Genomic DNA, 12946 nt, shown 5'->3' on the forward strand with positions numbered 1-12946 from the left:
CTACTAAGAAAGTAGGCTGAAGGTTTTAGCAAAATAGAAAATTTTAATATTTACATATGGCACAGAGATGTCAAGGCCCCTAACTTTAAAAATATTTTTTTTAACCTGCAGAACAAATCTCAGCCTACACTGACATGATTTTTTAAAAAAATATTCTGTACCTTTTTTTTCCAGCCCGAGGCTCTCCCCTGCTGTGCTCACAGATACAAGCTGCTCAGCTTCCCTCTGAGAGTAGCGACCGGAAAGGCGGCCCCACCCGCCACAGGTAAGAGAACTCCTGTTCCCTTCCTGTCACAGAATCCTGCAGCCTCAGGCCTCACACCCAAGTCCAAGCAGCTGCAGGCAAGAGCAGAGATGCTAAGAAGCCCCTGGGATGAGTTTCTCTCCCACTTGGCGCTCTCCAGCCACCTGGCCCACATTTTGGAATGTGGCTCTGGCTTCTGATTTAAGGCCTTCCTTCTATACACCACGTGTGTGAGTGCTGGGCGTCTACTGACCCCAGCCAGGGTCATTAGGCAGTTTCAAGTTTTCATCTTGCTCTCAAGGCAGGAAATAGTTAATTCTCTGGGAAACAGATTTGCATCCCTGAGAAGAAAACATTTGTTCCTCTTTGGGGACATACACCATCATCTTGGCAATTTCATCCAGTGCCTCTTCTGTATATAGGAGCTCCTGGCTCAGGAAAGCATCACGTGCACACAGCCTCACGTGGTGGTACTCCAGTGGCAGGAAGGGGACAAAGAAGTCAATCAGGTTTTCCTTCACAAGGCGGCTGTGGCCAAAGCCACTGTCTGAAATGAAGACCACAGTTACATGGGAACCTGAACCCAGCTGGAGGGTGAGGTGTCCTGACCCTAAGGCCTGGGCAAGGCTTGCTCTCAGGGCCACTCCAGGAGGACTGTCTGCTCTAGAAAGGGTGCCTTGGCTGACACTGGATGTGTGCACAGATGCGGCAGGAGTGGGACATGGCAGAAGGTAGAGCCACCTTCCCTCTGACTGGAGGCTTAGCCCCAGGGCCAGGGCAAACTGCCCTCAAAGCATTTTCAGAAAAGGAGTGCAGCTTTTTTGGCATTTTCTTGTGCCTCCCTGAAGTTGATGAGATGATTACAGGGTGTGTCCTGTGGTCCCGAGTACCCGGTGGGAGTCAGTTACCTGTGGACGCCACAATCTCGGCCTGGAGGCCGGACTCCAGGTGTTCCATCGTGATATCTTCCCTGGACCATCCAGCCTTCAGCAGACCCAGGACCACCTCATTGATGACGTTGCCTCCAAGGTTACTGAAAGAGACAGGAGCTTGTTAACAGTTTCATCTTTCTATTTAGGCTTCAAGTGGACGGCTTGACACTGAGGCCACTGCACTGGAAGAACAGAAGCTGAGGTCTGGGGCCTCCTCCTGCAAAGGTCTGTACACAAGAGACATTGTCCGGCCTTGTCACCCTGCCTTGCTCCCTTTTGACAAACGCTGGGTGCCGGGAGCCCAGAGGGGTGCTGAGGTTCTCTCCGTTGACTTCCATGTGTATGTGACTCCAGGACAGTGTGGCAAGTGCTAATGTAGGAGAAAACTTCAGAGGGAGGGGAAGTTTAGGAGGCACAACTCAGAGGATGAGTGAGAAAGGTCATTAAAGAAAACATCGGTTTGCCTTGAGCTGCCTCGCCCTAACAGAAGTGGAATAGAGAAGGATGGCGACATGTGCCTATGACATCATTAAGCAACTAGAATTTCAGGTCTGAAGCACAGGAAAGAGGACTGGGTTAGAGATATGGAGAAAAAGGGTGAGAAGAAATCTTAGTGGCACCAACAGGGACGCTGGGAAGGAGGCAGGACACCTGGAGTTGGCAGAGCTGCCTCCCTCTCTTCCCTCTCCTCGGGCTCCTGCAGCTCCTAAGCCAGCCAGGCTCTCCCTAGGAAGCTCTGCCTGGCTCTCTGAAGCTCCCAGGTACATTAACTCAAGTGTCTGTTCGTTTGAGTGCGGCCTGTGTGCCAGGCTCTGGGGCACAGAGAAGCAGCTGACTGGTTCCATCCATGCCTAGCAGGTAAGCTGACCAACTAGCCAAGTGACCCAGTGCCTCCTTGCCCAGCTGGCAGGCCTGTCAGCAACAAGGGGAGTCCCTGTCCCATTGCGTAAGTTCAGTTGCACGTAGGGAAGCTTCTGCCCCAAGGCCTGCCAGGGAGGTCATCGCTGCACACGCAAGTGGCTGCACTTGCATCGGCTGAGATAAGACCTGCCCACAGATTGCCCCATCAAGGGCAAGGGGGGCATGTGTAGGACTTGCGTACGTGGCTCCAGGAGCACAGATTCCAGTGCCTTCCCAGTTTCTGCCCGAAGCCATTTACCTGACACGAAGTTTCTGGAGAGCAGGAGCTTAGCCTGTTTATGTGACCACCGTGCATAGCACATAGCAGGCGCTCAGTGGATAGTTTTGTCACCACTTCCCTCCAAATTTCTCCTCCTGTTTTGTAGCCATCATCTCACCATGACATAACCCGGGCCCCTTCTCTGTTCACTCTCCTAGTCCTTAGGCTGCTGCACTGGCACCAACTTTAGACAGGGGTTGCCTTCCTCAACCTCCCAGGTCACCTGCTGACAGGGTCTGAAGGGACCAGTCACCTCTAGAGCCTAGCCCTGGCTCTGGGGTAGGGCAAGATGTAATCTCAACAGCGCTCAGAGCCCCATAGGCCTTTCCAGAACACTCATCTCTGAATCTTCATTTCCTCATTTGTAGACAACTTAAGATACCCTCCCTAGGTTCTACAGTCAACATACATGCATTTTTTTCTTCCCTGGGGTACAAGTCCTTCCTTTCTCTTCTTTTCCTGACAACAGTGCAGAGAGAACAGCCATGAACGTCCCTCTCTACCGCTGCAGTGAGAAGTGGACAGTCCCTTTGCTCTCGGGAGTTCCAAGGTCCTGCCTGTGGCCACCTGGAGCCTTCCATGCTTGTAGAATAGGTGGAGGCAGGCAGTGTGAGTGTTCTGGCCCAGAAGACTCGGCCCCCACACGTCCTGTTTCAAGCACCACCTCCTCCTGCCATCATACTCCACACAGATGGTGAAAAACCACCACCAGCTTACCTCCAACAGCAGCTCTGGGAAATGTTTCAGGATGAAACTGCTGTGAATTGCTCACACTAGAAGTCTGAATCAGCTGTGTTTTTCTTTCAGATAGAGGAGTCCTTACACATTCTAGAAATCAAGCCCAGAAACTTGTTAAAGAGAAAAACCAGAGTCACTGTGCTAAAAGCCCCATGGCACCAAGCCTGGACTTCTCTGGTCAGTACCAATGAGGTAACCTGTCACAGGCCCTCTTCCATCACCAACGGAAGCTGGCCCTGCCAGAAACAGTCCTTTGTTTTGCCAGCTTTCATGTCCTGCCCAGTTTTGCTTATAAAAAGCATTCGTTGTCCAGATTCTCAGAGCATCTCTGTTTACTAGATGGGATGCTGCCTGATTCAGGAACAGCTTAATAAAGCCTATTAGCTCTTCAAATTTACTCAATTGAAGTTTAGTTCTTTAACAGGTTTAAATACACTGTCTTCCCCTACCCATCACTGAATAACTGAAACCTTCAAGGTTTAAAAGGTGGCAACCTTGCTGGCCCTTGGGTGGTGGTATCTGGCCCACCTGCCACCAGTGTGGTGTCCTCCCTCAGGGCACATAGGCCCACAGGGCACCTTTTCCCTGCCCTGCCTCCACCATTCATGGTCTGTCTGGGTCACTGGAGGGGGAGGCGGGGGAAGGGCATGGAGCGGGGGTGTCAAGACCAAAATACTACAGTGGCAAACATTTACATTTGTTTAGAGATACAGCAGGGTCACCTTAGAAATCCTGGCACAGGTGCTGAGAACTGAGCCGAGCCCATGTGGAGGAACAGTCAGCTGCAGCCACAAGGCAGAGTTGGCTCAGGTGAAGGGAGAGGAAGGAGAAGCTATGCACAAAGTCAAAGGATTTCTACAAAAGCAAAAGAGAATCACGAGCTGGTCACCAGAATCCTTCCATGGGGGAAGGACTGGTGTCTGCAGCAGATCAGAGGGTTCCCTGGACGCCCACCACCTGGCAGGGCTTAGGTGGAGAAGCCATCAGGAGCCTCCAGGCTGCCTCAGAAGGTGGTCAATAACACAGAGCCAATCATATCAGCAAATCTGCTTTTCTCTTAAAACCACCTTGGTCGGCCTCCTGCCCTTCACACTCTCCAAACCTGTATGCACCCTAAAGCTGGGGGAAATCCCCTAGCAAGCAGGTACTAGCACGGGGAGGGAACAACTGGTTTGTCTTCCACTGAGTGCAAGAAGCGGCTTGTGAAGCATTCCAGTTGGGCCAACAGGGACCCAGACTTTAACAGACCTTGGGCAGTACATTCCCAGTTGGAGCCTCCATAAAATAAGAAGGTTGGACAAGTCGATTTCTAAGCCTGTTTTCAGCATAGCCTTTTCCAGAGCCTGGAGCACAGCACAAAACAGGAAAGGTCCTGTGTGCTGGGCTTACAAATAGAGAGAGAGAGAGAGAGAGTGCTTCTCATTCACCCTATGATCCCAGTAACTTCCTCTCATGATCAGAGAAGAAAAAGACTTTACAAGGATGGGGAGAGAACACACCATGTTGGAGTTAGTGGGAAACTACCCTCTGGGTCTACATTAAGAATTTTCCAAGGTAGTTTGTACTTGATTTTGAACTTATTGGCTGACTTGAAAATTTAATGCCCTAAGAGGGGATTCCCAGTATATGAATTACATTTCAAACTATATTACGAAGTTACAGTGTGATACTGGCATAAAAACAGACCCATAGATCAATGGAATAGAACACAAAACTCAAACCCACACGTATATGGTCAATATATGACAAAGGAACCAAGAATAAATTAATGGGAAACTAGACCATTAACTTATACCGCACATAAGAATGGACTCGAAATGGGTTAAATACTTGACTGTAAGATCTGAAGCTCTAAAATTCCTAGCAGAAAACTTAGGTGGTAAGCTTCTTGGTCTTCATAATGGTCTTTTTGGATCTGACACCAAAAACAAAAACAAGCAAAACAGACTCAAAAGCTTCTGTACAACAAAGGAAACCAACAAAAGGAAGAGGCAACCTACTGAATTGGAGAAAATACTTGTAAGTCATATATCTGATGGGTTAATATCCAAAATATATAGAGAACATAACTCAATAGCAAAAAAATACACATCCCAAACAAGCAGATTAAAAAATGGGCTGAGGATCTGAATAGATATTTTTCCAAAGAGGATATACTGATGGCCAACGGGTACACAAAAAGATGCTCAACATCACTAATCATCAGGGAAGTGCACAATGAGATATCACATACCTGTTAGAATGGCTGTTATCAAAAGGATGAGGTAAATGCTGGTGAGGATGTGGAGAAAAGTGAACCCTTGTGTACTTGGTGGGATTGTGGACTGGGGGTCTGAGGGGAATCCCACCATCCTGAGAACAATGCGGGAGGCTAGATGAGAGGCAGCTGCTCTTCCCCATGCCAGTCCCCTGAGTTTGTACTTAGCTGGCCGTGGAGGGGGGGTGGGGACCACAGTCCTTCAGAAGTGCCCTGGGGTAGAATCGGGGCAGGAGCCGGAGACTTAAGGCTACCCCCCCCCCCCCCCGCCCCCGGTGGTGACACCCCAAGCAGCTAGGTTTCTATGTTCTCAACTACAGTTGTATTGGTTTCCCCTGTGGAAAAGGGTCAGCAGTCTAGGAGAGCACAGAAGCCCTCTATGCACACACAGCACCCAGACAGAGGTTCTTCCTCCTGGTTTTCCTCAGACCTTACCTGAGAAAAAGAAAGATGGTTCTCGAGGACTCAGCCCTGTGGTTCTCCAGGACCTGGCGTTCCAGATGTGGCCCGAGGGCCTCCAGCAGTCCTGGGTGCAGCTTCTCAGCCTCATCAAAAATGAACAGGGTCTGGTGGCAGTGCTCCTGCGTCTTCCTCACCTGTTCTGTCAGCTGCTCCTGCACAGAATACAGGGAGCAGCTGGGGACCCCTGGGAAGCACATTCAGCCCGGATGGCCCTGGTGAGGCCCCTTTCACCCTGGGGAAGCACCTGCAGTGGGTTCCCTCGGGCTTGGTTCTACCCTGGAATTACCAAATTCAAACTGGTGAAGGTGGGGCTAGCCTGGGAGAGGGAGAAGGTGAGGGCCTTGCCTGCCCTTGGTAACAGGCCCTGCTCCCTCCCCTCCAGGAAGAGGTCCCAGAACTAACAGCCAACTCACCCTCCCCAAGGGGTGGGAATCAGGCTCCGATACAAGGGTCATAGGTAGAGACAAGCTCAAGTGCCAGAGGCGGCCACAGTCCCATCTTGAACTTCCAGGAGCAGAGTGCCCACTGGGCTAACTCGGGGAGGAGCCTGGGAAGGACCTATCTGGGTCTACTTGGCCTACTTGGAACTGGGGCTCCCCATTCAGGCAAGAATAGTTCTCAGTTGAAAAGATGCCACTTTGTGGGGTTCACCAGATCGGGGCCAGCTCTGCCCCACTGTGGGGTGTTTTAGCAGAGCCCCCACTCACTGTCGCCTCTAGCCTTCCTGGATCCTGACTTCAGTGCCCTGTGACCTGAGTGTGTGTGTGTACGTGTCATTTTTCATGGTGAGGAAGCCACAGTCAAAGCCAGCTAGATTTTCTGGGAAGGCCTGGCTGACCAGCTGCCTGCCCTTAGGACAGTTCACCCTAGCCTGCCCTCCGAGGCCACACTGAAGCTGCCAAGTGACTCAGGCAATCTCTCCTCAAATGCTTACCTAATCTTCCCAGGTTACCGCATTCCAAATACTGGACCTGAAAGCCAGAGACAGACACTCACCTCTGTCAGGCTGCAGTGGGGTTTTGGTCACTGTCCAGCTTACTTTAAATACTACATCTCAATGGAAGAAACCCAAAATTGAGCAGCAAAGACAATTTTTGTCCTTCCACTTGTTGGGGGAAATCACTTATGATATGAGAGATTTCTTTTAAAAAACAGGATTTGCAACTTTCCACTCTAATGACAGTGACATCACACAGCATAAGGAAAGGCTTGCAGGAAGCACACCAAAATGCTAACTGCCTGTGTGTGCGTGGGGAGGTCATGATAAAGCCTTTGCCTTCCTCTATTCCACTTTTCCTGGGACTTCCACTACTATCACAGAAAATTAACACGTGGAATCTTTTTAAGCTCCGTGTCTGTCGGGGAAGGAGACAGCTCGGGACGAGTGGTGTGGAACATGTCTGTTGTCCACGTGTTCAGGGCCTCATCTGTGTGGAGTGGAGGTTTCTGTGGGTTACAGGTTCTGTTGAAATGGACCCTGTCCCCCAAACCCCACACCTTGGCTTCTCCAGGGCCCATCGCCCAGCACAGAGGGCTGCGCCTCGGGCCGTCCCAGCCTCACTCCAGCCCCAGCACTGCCCAGCCTCACCTTGTACAGGTCCACATACTGGGGGTGAGGGAAGTGGATCATGGTGATGAACACCTTGACACAGTCACTCCTCAGCCCGTCCCGGTACAGGTTCTCCGCCAGCAGCCGTGCCACGAAGTTCTTGCCTGTGCCAGACCAGCCGTGGAACGACAGAGCCAGGGCCTTGTCTGGCCGGGGCAGCTCCAAGTAGCTCTTCACTGTTGTCAGGACCAGCTCCTGGGCCAGATGCTGGCCGTGCAGTCGCACACTCAGGTCCGACTGTAGGCCTAGGGGTAGGAAAGAGGAGGCCACAGTGAGAGGTGCACACAAGTGCAGTCCCCACCAGGATCAGCAACAGCCGAGAGAGTGAACACCTCTGAACATCACTGAGGTGGGATCACTTTGGCCTCAGAACAAGCCACTGGGCGCACGTAGCAGCAGAAGGGATCCGAGGGCTATTTTCTGAAGAATTTGAGAAGTCACCATTGAACTTAGGGAGAGAATGGATTCATCCTTTCTGAAGGCCCTGAAGACCCCCAAAATGGTTGGGAGAGTCCTATCTGGAGGAGGAACCTCACACCCCATGCTCGCAGTCACTCCCACCTGGAAGTTTCAGAACTCCCTACATATTTCATGGAACACTCTCATTTTATTCATTTTAACTCAATTTAGTAGACACCTGTTGGCAGTGTGTGCAAAATCTTCTGGTAGGCTCGCTCTCCTCTCAGCCATGAGGCTGCAGAGTTTGGAGATGGGGGCCATGGTGGGGACAGGAGAGTGCTGCTAGCTGGGGGAAGGATGAGGAAAGGTTCCCTATACCTTAGCCATTCCCCTGAACTGCCTCCCCTTCCCACAGATCTCTATCCCCTTAGAGGTATGCAAGGTCCAACCTGTGAAGTTGTTGGAGACCCTGCAGTCCCCATGGTCACAGCAATCCCGGAAGCTGCAGTACCACGTGGTCAGGATATCCAGGTACTGCTGGCCCAACAGGGGAAGGCTCCAACCTGGAAAAGGGGGGGCTGTGAGACACACACACAGCATGGGGCCCACGGAGCCTGCCCTCCCTGCCCACGTGGCTCTTCCAGTCCTTTGCCCTCCCTCCACAGCCTCTCGCTGCTCTTCCCAGGACCTCCCTTGTGCCTGGGTACCAGTGGACACCTCTAGCTTTGCTACTGATGCAGCTCCAGGAAAGGCTCGGTTGACTCAACAAACATGCCCTAGGCACTGTGCCAGGGTGGCAAGGAGCCCAGAGCCCGCCTGCGAGGAGCTGGCCACCTAGTTGGGGACAGGCAGCTGGTGATCATCATTCTTCCTACTTGCTCTGGATTCCAAATCTGATCATAGCCAAACCCAAAGGTCTCTCACTCTTTTGCCGAATGTTAATTTAAATATACCCAGCATTAGCAAAAACAAAGACCATACCCTGGAAATTAGAAATCTTTAACTAAAGATGTGTAGAGCGCCATTACAGTACTATTACCAGATCTAGAATTGTTAACAGAGACCGGAAAAAGCCTCAGAGATCATCTGGTCCACGACAGGGACAGAATGGGAACTAGAACTCAGGTTGGGACTCCTGGCCCAGGCTCCACCTCCGTCAGCCACAGAGGAGGAAAAGGGACTTGGGGTGTGCCCAACGGGACTTTAAGCCATCAAGGCGTGAGCTGTCTGGAGGAGTCAGCTACCAGCCAGGTAGACGAGGACTGCCAGGCCCATCCTCTAAGACGGCTGTACCAGGGGCGAGGGTGGCAGGGGCGAGGCTTCCTGGTCCTCCCGGGACTGGGCAGCAGAGTCAAGGTGGCTGCTAAGGGGCCTGCAGGTGGTCCTGAGGCTGCTGGCCCCGGGCAGGTGCGCTGGGGCACATCTCACCCCCGGGTCTTACCCAGGGCCCCCGCGGGGGCCTCCTTGTCCAGCGAGCAGGTCTTGGGCCACACGCGGCAGCTGAAGAGCGCCCAGTACCGCCTGGAGAGGGCGCCGGCCGCCCTCACCCACTTGCGCAGGTCCCGGAAGGGGAGGGACGGCCAGGCTTGTCCTGAGCAGGGCTCCTCGGCCTCCTCTCCGGGCCCAGCCGGGTCGTGAGGCTCCAGTGCGCCTGCCAGTGGCGGCGGCGGCGGCGGCAGCAGCAGCAGCAGGAGCAGGAGCCGGAGCTGGCTCCGCAGGCCGCGAGGCATATCCGGCTGAGCTCCCGCCGCTCCGGCCAGGCCTTGCTCAGCTTGTCCGGTCCGGGCTGCGGGAACCCACTGGCACCGGAGCTTCCCTTCCGAGGCTGAATCCAGGTCGGCTGGGGATTGGAGTTGCCGCAGGAACCGCAGCCCCACGTGACCCGGGGCGAGGCGGCGCCCCAAACCGAAACCTAGGCTGGCGCCGCCCATCCCGGGGGCTGGCGTCCAGTCAGCGGCCTATTCTGAGCTGACTGGCCACAAGGGTGAAGTGGAAATGGCCCGTCATCACCCTTTTACTTTCTGGCAGCTCTGCGGGCCCACGGAGGCCTACCCAATGTGGGCACCCTCTGTGCCCGCCCGGTGCCAACCTTTTAGAGGAAACCGGAGCACCCACTCACCAGAGGCTGGGTTGGGTCCGCTGCGTGGAGAGGAGGCTCTGAGAGGGAGGCCTGGCTCCTCCACGAAGGGAAAGGAACATGGCAGCTCGTCACCAGCAGGTTTCCCCAGCTGGGCATCGGCACAAGCAAGAGGAAGCTGTGGGCTCCCATCTGGAGACGTGGGTTTTGGAAACTCGCAGAGTCATGGGGAAATCATAAGGGCTCATGTCGATGTAATCAGGTCTCATTAAAAAGCAGCACTGTCTGGCATTTCCGAGGCTGTGTTTGCAATTTTTAAGCGCTTGTGACCATGAGCAGCTTCTGACACCACTGGCAAAAGACCCGAGGGCCGTTCCCCAGCGCCTTTCCCATACCACGCGCATCCTGCCAGGTTAGATTTCAGAAGAGCTTAAAGCATTTTTCTGTCGCCTGACTTACTGAATTCACTGGCCTACAGCCACCTTGTCTTAAGAAGAAACTGCTGTCTAGAGTCCAGGGGACTTGGCTATTGTCATAGGCTCAATGGCTCTGAGGTTGGACTCTCCCGCCAGTAAAGTGAATCCTAGCGCCATCTCTCACTAACGTCACAAGCAAATCGATTCACCTGTTCCTCCCGGTCTCTGCTTCTTCCTCAGCAGCTCACCGGGTCTTCTTTCAGAAATCGGCAAGTACCTTAGTTAGGATACGAGAGCCAGATTGTAGAGTACTGTTATCTAAGTATATTGTACATCTTAGCCACTCAGAGTGATGTCAAAATTGAACCCAAACCTTCCAGAGAACAGTGCCCAGTCCACAAGTCCAGCTCATGAAACCCTTCAGGGGACACTTACCAAGGAACATGCTATACTTCCTCAGAAATTGACAACATTAACTCATTCAGTAAATGTTCGCGTGTGAATGACAATCTAATATGCTGGTTAACTGGCCCTTACCATTTTCTGTATGTGACCTTGGGTGTTACTTAACTGACCTGTGCCTCAGTTTCCTCACCTATAAAATGGGGATAAGATAGCCAGTTTATAGAGATGCTGTGAAGATCAATGGGCTAATTCAATTACACGTTATCTTTCATGATCACATATGCCTCACCCTGGACGAGGCTCTGGATGGGTACTCCAAGTCTGAATGGCTTTATTTGTACTAGTGAAGTTTACATGTGAATGTATGGTGATAAAATTATTAGAATTAACCTGTGTTTTTTTCCAAATTTTAAGACTGGAAATAATAATCTCTTTACTGTAACTTTCATGTAGCACTAACTGGTAATTTCTGAGATATTCTGATTTAAATTTTACATTTCATGGGAAATAAAGTAGGTAGATGGCAAATTCTTGGACAAGCAACTTGATTTCAAGAAGACATTTCCTTTTCTAAAAGGAATAGAGCTAAACATTTTTTCACCAGAGTCAGTACCACGTAGAAACAATGAATCAAAATGAAAAAGAGCCAGGCCAGTGTTGCTCAGTGGTTGAGCACCTATGAACCTGGAGGTTATACAGTTCGATTCCAGATCAGGGCACATGCCTGGGTTGCAGGCTCGATCCCCAGTGTGGAGCGTGCAGGAGGCAGCCAATCAATGATTATCTCTCATCATTGATGTTTCTATCTCTCTCTCTCCCTCTCTGTAATCAATAAAAAAATTAAAGATAAAAAGAAACATTGAATCCAGTTTTTAGACAGCCTCTAATTTCAATAAACTGCTAACATTTCCTATGGGTTGAACTCTCGGAGCAAATCTCATGGAGGATGGGGACATCTAAAGGCAAATGTGAAAACTACAGGCAGCAAAACCTATCAGTGATACTCAAGTGTGGTCCAAGGACCCTCGGCAACAAATTCTGCATCTTAAGTCTTGCTAAGAGAAAATGGGCCCCCAGCAACTTCACTATCATCTGAGTGGGACAATCCCCCACCCTACTGAAGTCAGTCAGAAAACACCACTGGCCTTGAAAACAACCTTTGGGGAAAAATCAAACTATCTCCTAATAAGCTTGGCATGCAAAAAGCAAACTCTGGAAACAAAATGAAGGTTTCACAACTTGTCTATATGCCAAGGGCTCCTTTGTTTAACAGACAGTGCCATAGAGACACCACAGTGGACTGTGTCCTTCCCAAAGACAGGGCACAACTGGCCAGAACCACAGGAAAGCCTTGAAGGAACATTTCTGGTGACCCAGGTACTAACAACAGAGCACAGGCCCAGGAGGCTCTGCATTTCTGGAGTCAGGGATTCTACACACACGTCAGGCCTGGGTCAGTCGCTTCTTCAATGAGGATCCTGTCTACCTCTCCCTCTCCAAACACCCATGGTTCTTTCCTGGGCCTTACTTTCATTGTAATGAACTTACGTCATTCCTGAGGCATTTGGTACTTCACAAGCAGCTTTCTTCTGCTAGGATTACAGGCTCTTTGAAGAAAGGGAGTCATTACCATCTCGATGGCATCCATGGCTCAGAGCACAATGCCCAAATGTCTACTAAAGAAAGATCAAATACTTTATAAATCATGACTTACTACGATGACTCCCTGGGATTTATACAGCAACCTACCTTACAAAACCCACCCATGCAGGCAGCCAATCAATGATTCCCTCTCATCATTGATATTTCTATCTTCCCTTTCCCTTCCTCTCTGAAATCAATAAAAATATTTTTTAAAAACCCATCCATGTTATATGAGTAATTATGACCATTCTTGTCTCTTACAAAATGAAGGCTGCTAAAAAGTTCTTATCGGCAAACACACTGGGTAAAATTAGCCCGTAACAGAAGCATGCCCTCCCGACTCCCAGCTGCCTTTTCAAGCTTTATTCCCAGTCTTTCTGATATGCTTGAGAAGCAAACGAAGCCCGAAATCTCGCCTGGAAAAGGATTGACGTGAGCCCCAAAGAACCTTGTCTTAGGCTTCAGCCTTCCATTGGTATTCAAGTACAGATGACAAAAACGGGCACAAAATGCTGCAAATCTAGTAAAAAAGTCTTAAGAACTCTGCTCAGTTGTCTGATTGAGACTTATGATACTTGATTTC

The 12946-nt window shown here is 50.9% G+C and overlaps 2 protein-coding genes across 10 annotated transcripts in view; one reads left to right on the forward strand and one right to left on the reverse strand.

The window, feature by feature from the left end:
- The window catches only part of ABL2 (ABL proto-oncogene 2, non-receptor tyrosine kinase), a 120643-nt gene extending 109752 nt beyond the window's left edge, over window positions 1-10891 (forward strand). For 3 of the 9 annotated variants that reach the window (XR_009449842.1, XR_009449843.1, XR_009449844.1), the window contains one exon: window positions 175-295. Coding sequence is in view for 4 of the 9 variants with exons in the window: in XM_059674216.1 (XP_059530199.1) it covers window positions 175-265; window positions 1323-1377 (146 nt within the window). In the remaining 5 variants the exon portion in view is untranslated. Of the gene's footprint in view, window positions 1-174; window positions 296-1322 lie in introns of those variants that run through there. The other 6 variants (XR_009449846.1, XR_009449845.1, XM_059674216.1 and 3 more) reach the window with 6 other exon arrangements.
- Window positions 24-9752, reverse strand: TOR3A (torsin family 3 member A). Its single transcript, XM_059674218.1, has 6 exons — window positions 9263-9752; window positions 8271-8384; window positions 7402-7667; window positions 5787-5965; window positions 1153-1277; window positions 24-791 (listed from the first exon to the last, which is right to left on the reverse strand). The coding sequence occupies exons 1-6, from the start codon at window positions 9750-9752 to the stop codon at window positions 541-543; spliced, it is 1425 nt and encodes a 474-aa protein (XP_059530201.1). The 3' UTR covers window positions 24-540.
- Window positions 10892-12946: the final 2055 nt, after the last annotated feature.

Source organism: Myotis daubentonii, chromosome 18 (assembly GCF_963259705.1).
Source record: "Myotis daubentonii chromosome 18, mMyoDau2.1, whole genome shotgun sequence".
Classification (NCBI taxonomy): domain Eukaryota; kingdom Metazoa; phylum Chordata; class Mammalia; order Chiroptera; family Vespertilionidae; genus Myotis; species Myotis daubentonii.

Excerpts from the sequence above, each read along its gene's own strand:
- TOR3A (XM_059674218.1), bottom strand. The coding sequence starts at position 9,752 with ATGGGCGGCGCCAGCCTAGGTTTCGGTTTGGGGCGCCGCCTCGCCCCG. Across the intron at positions 7,668-8,270 it reads GGTCTCCAACAACTTCACAG|GCCTACAGTCGGACCTGAGT; the intron begins GTTGGACCTTGC and ends TCCTACCCCTAG. Across the intron at positions 1,278-5,786 it reads ACCATCTTTCTTTTTCTCAG|TAACCTTGGAGGCAACGTCA; the intron begins GTAAGGTCTGAG and ends TGTCTCTTTCAG.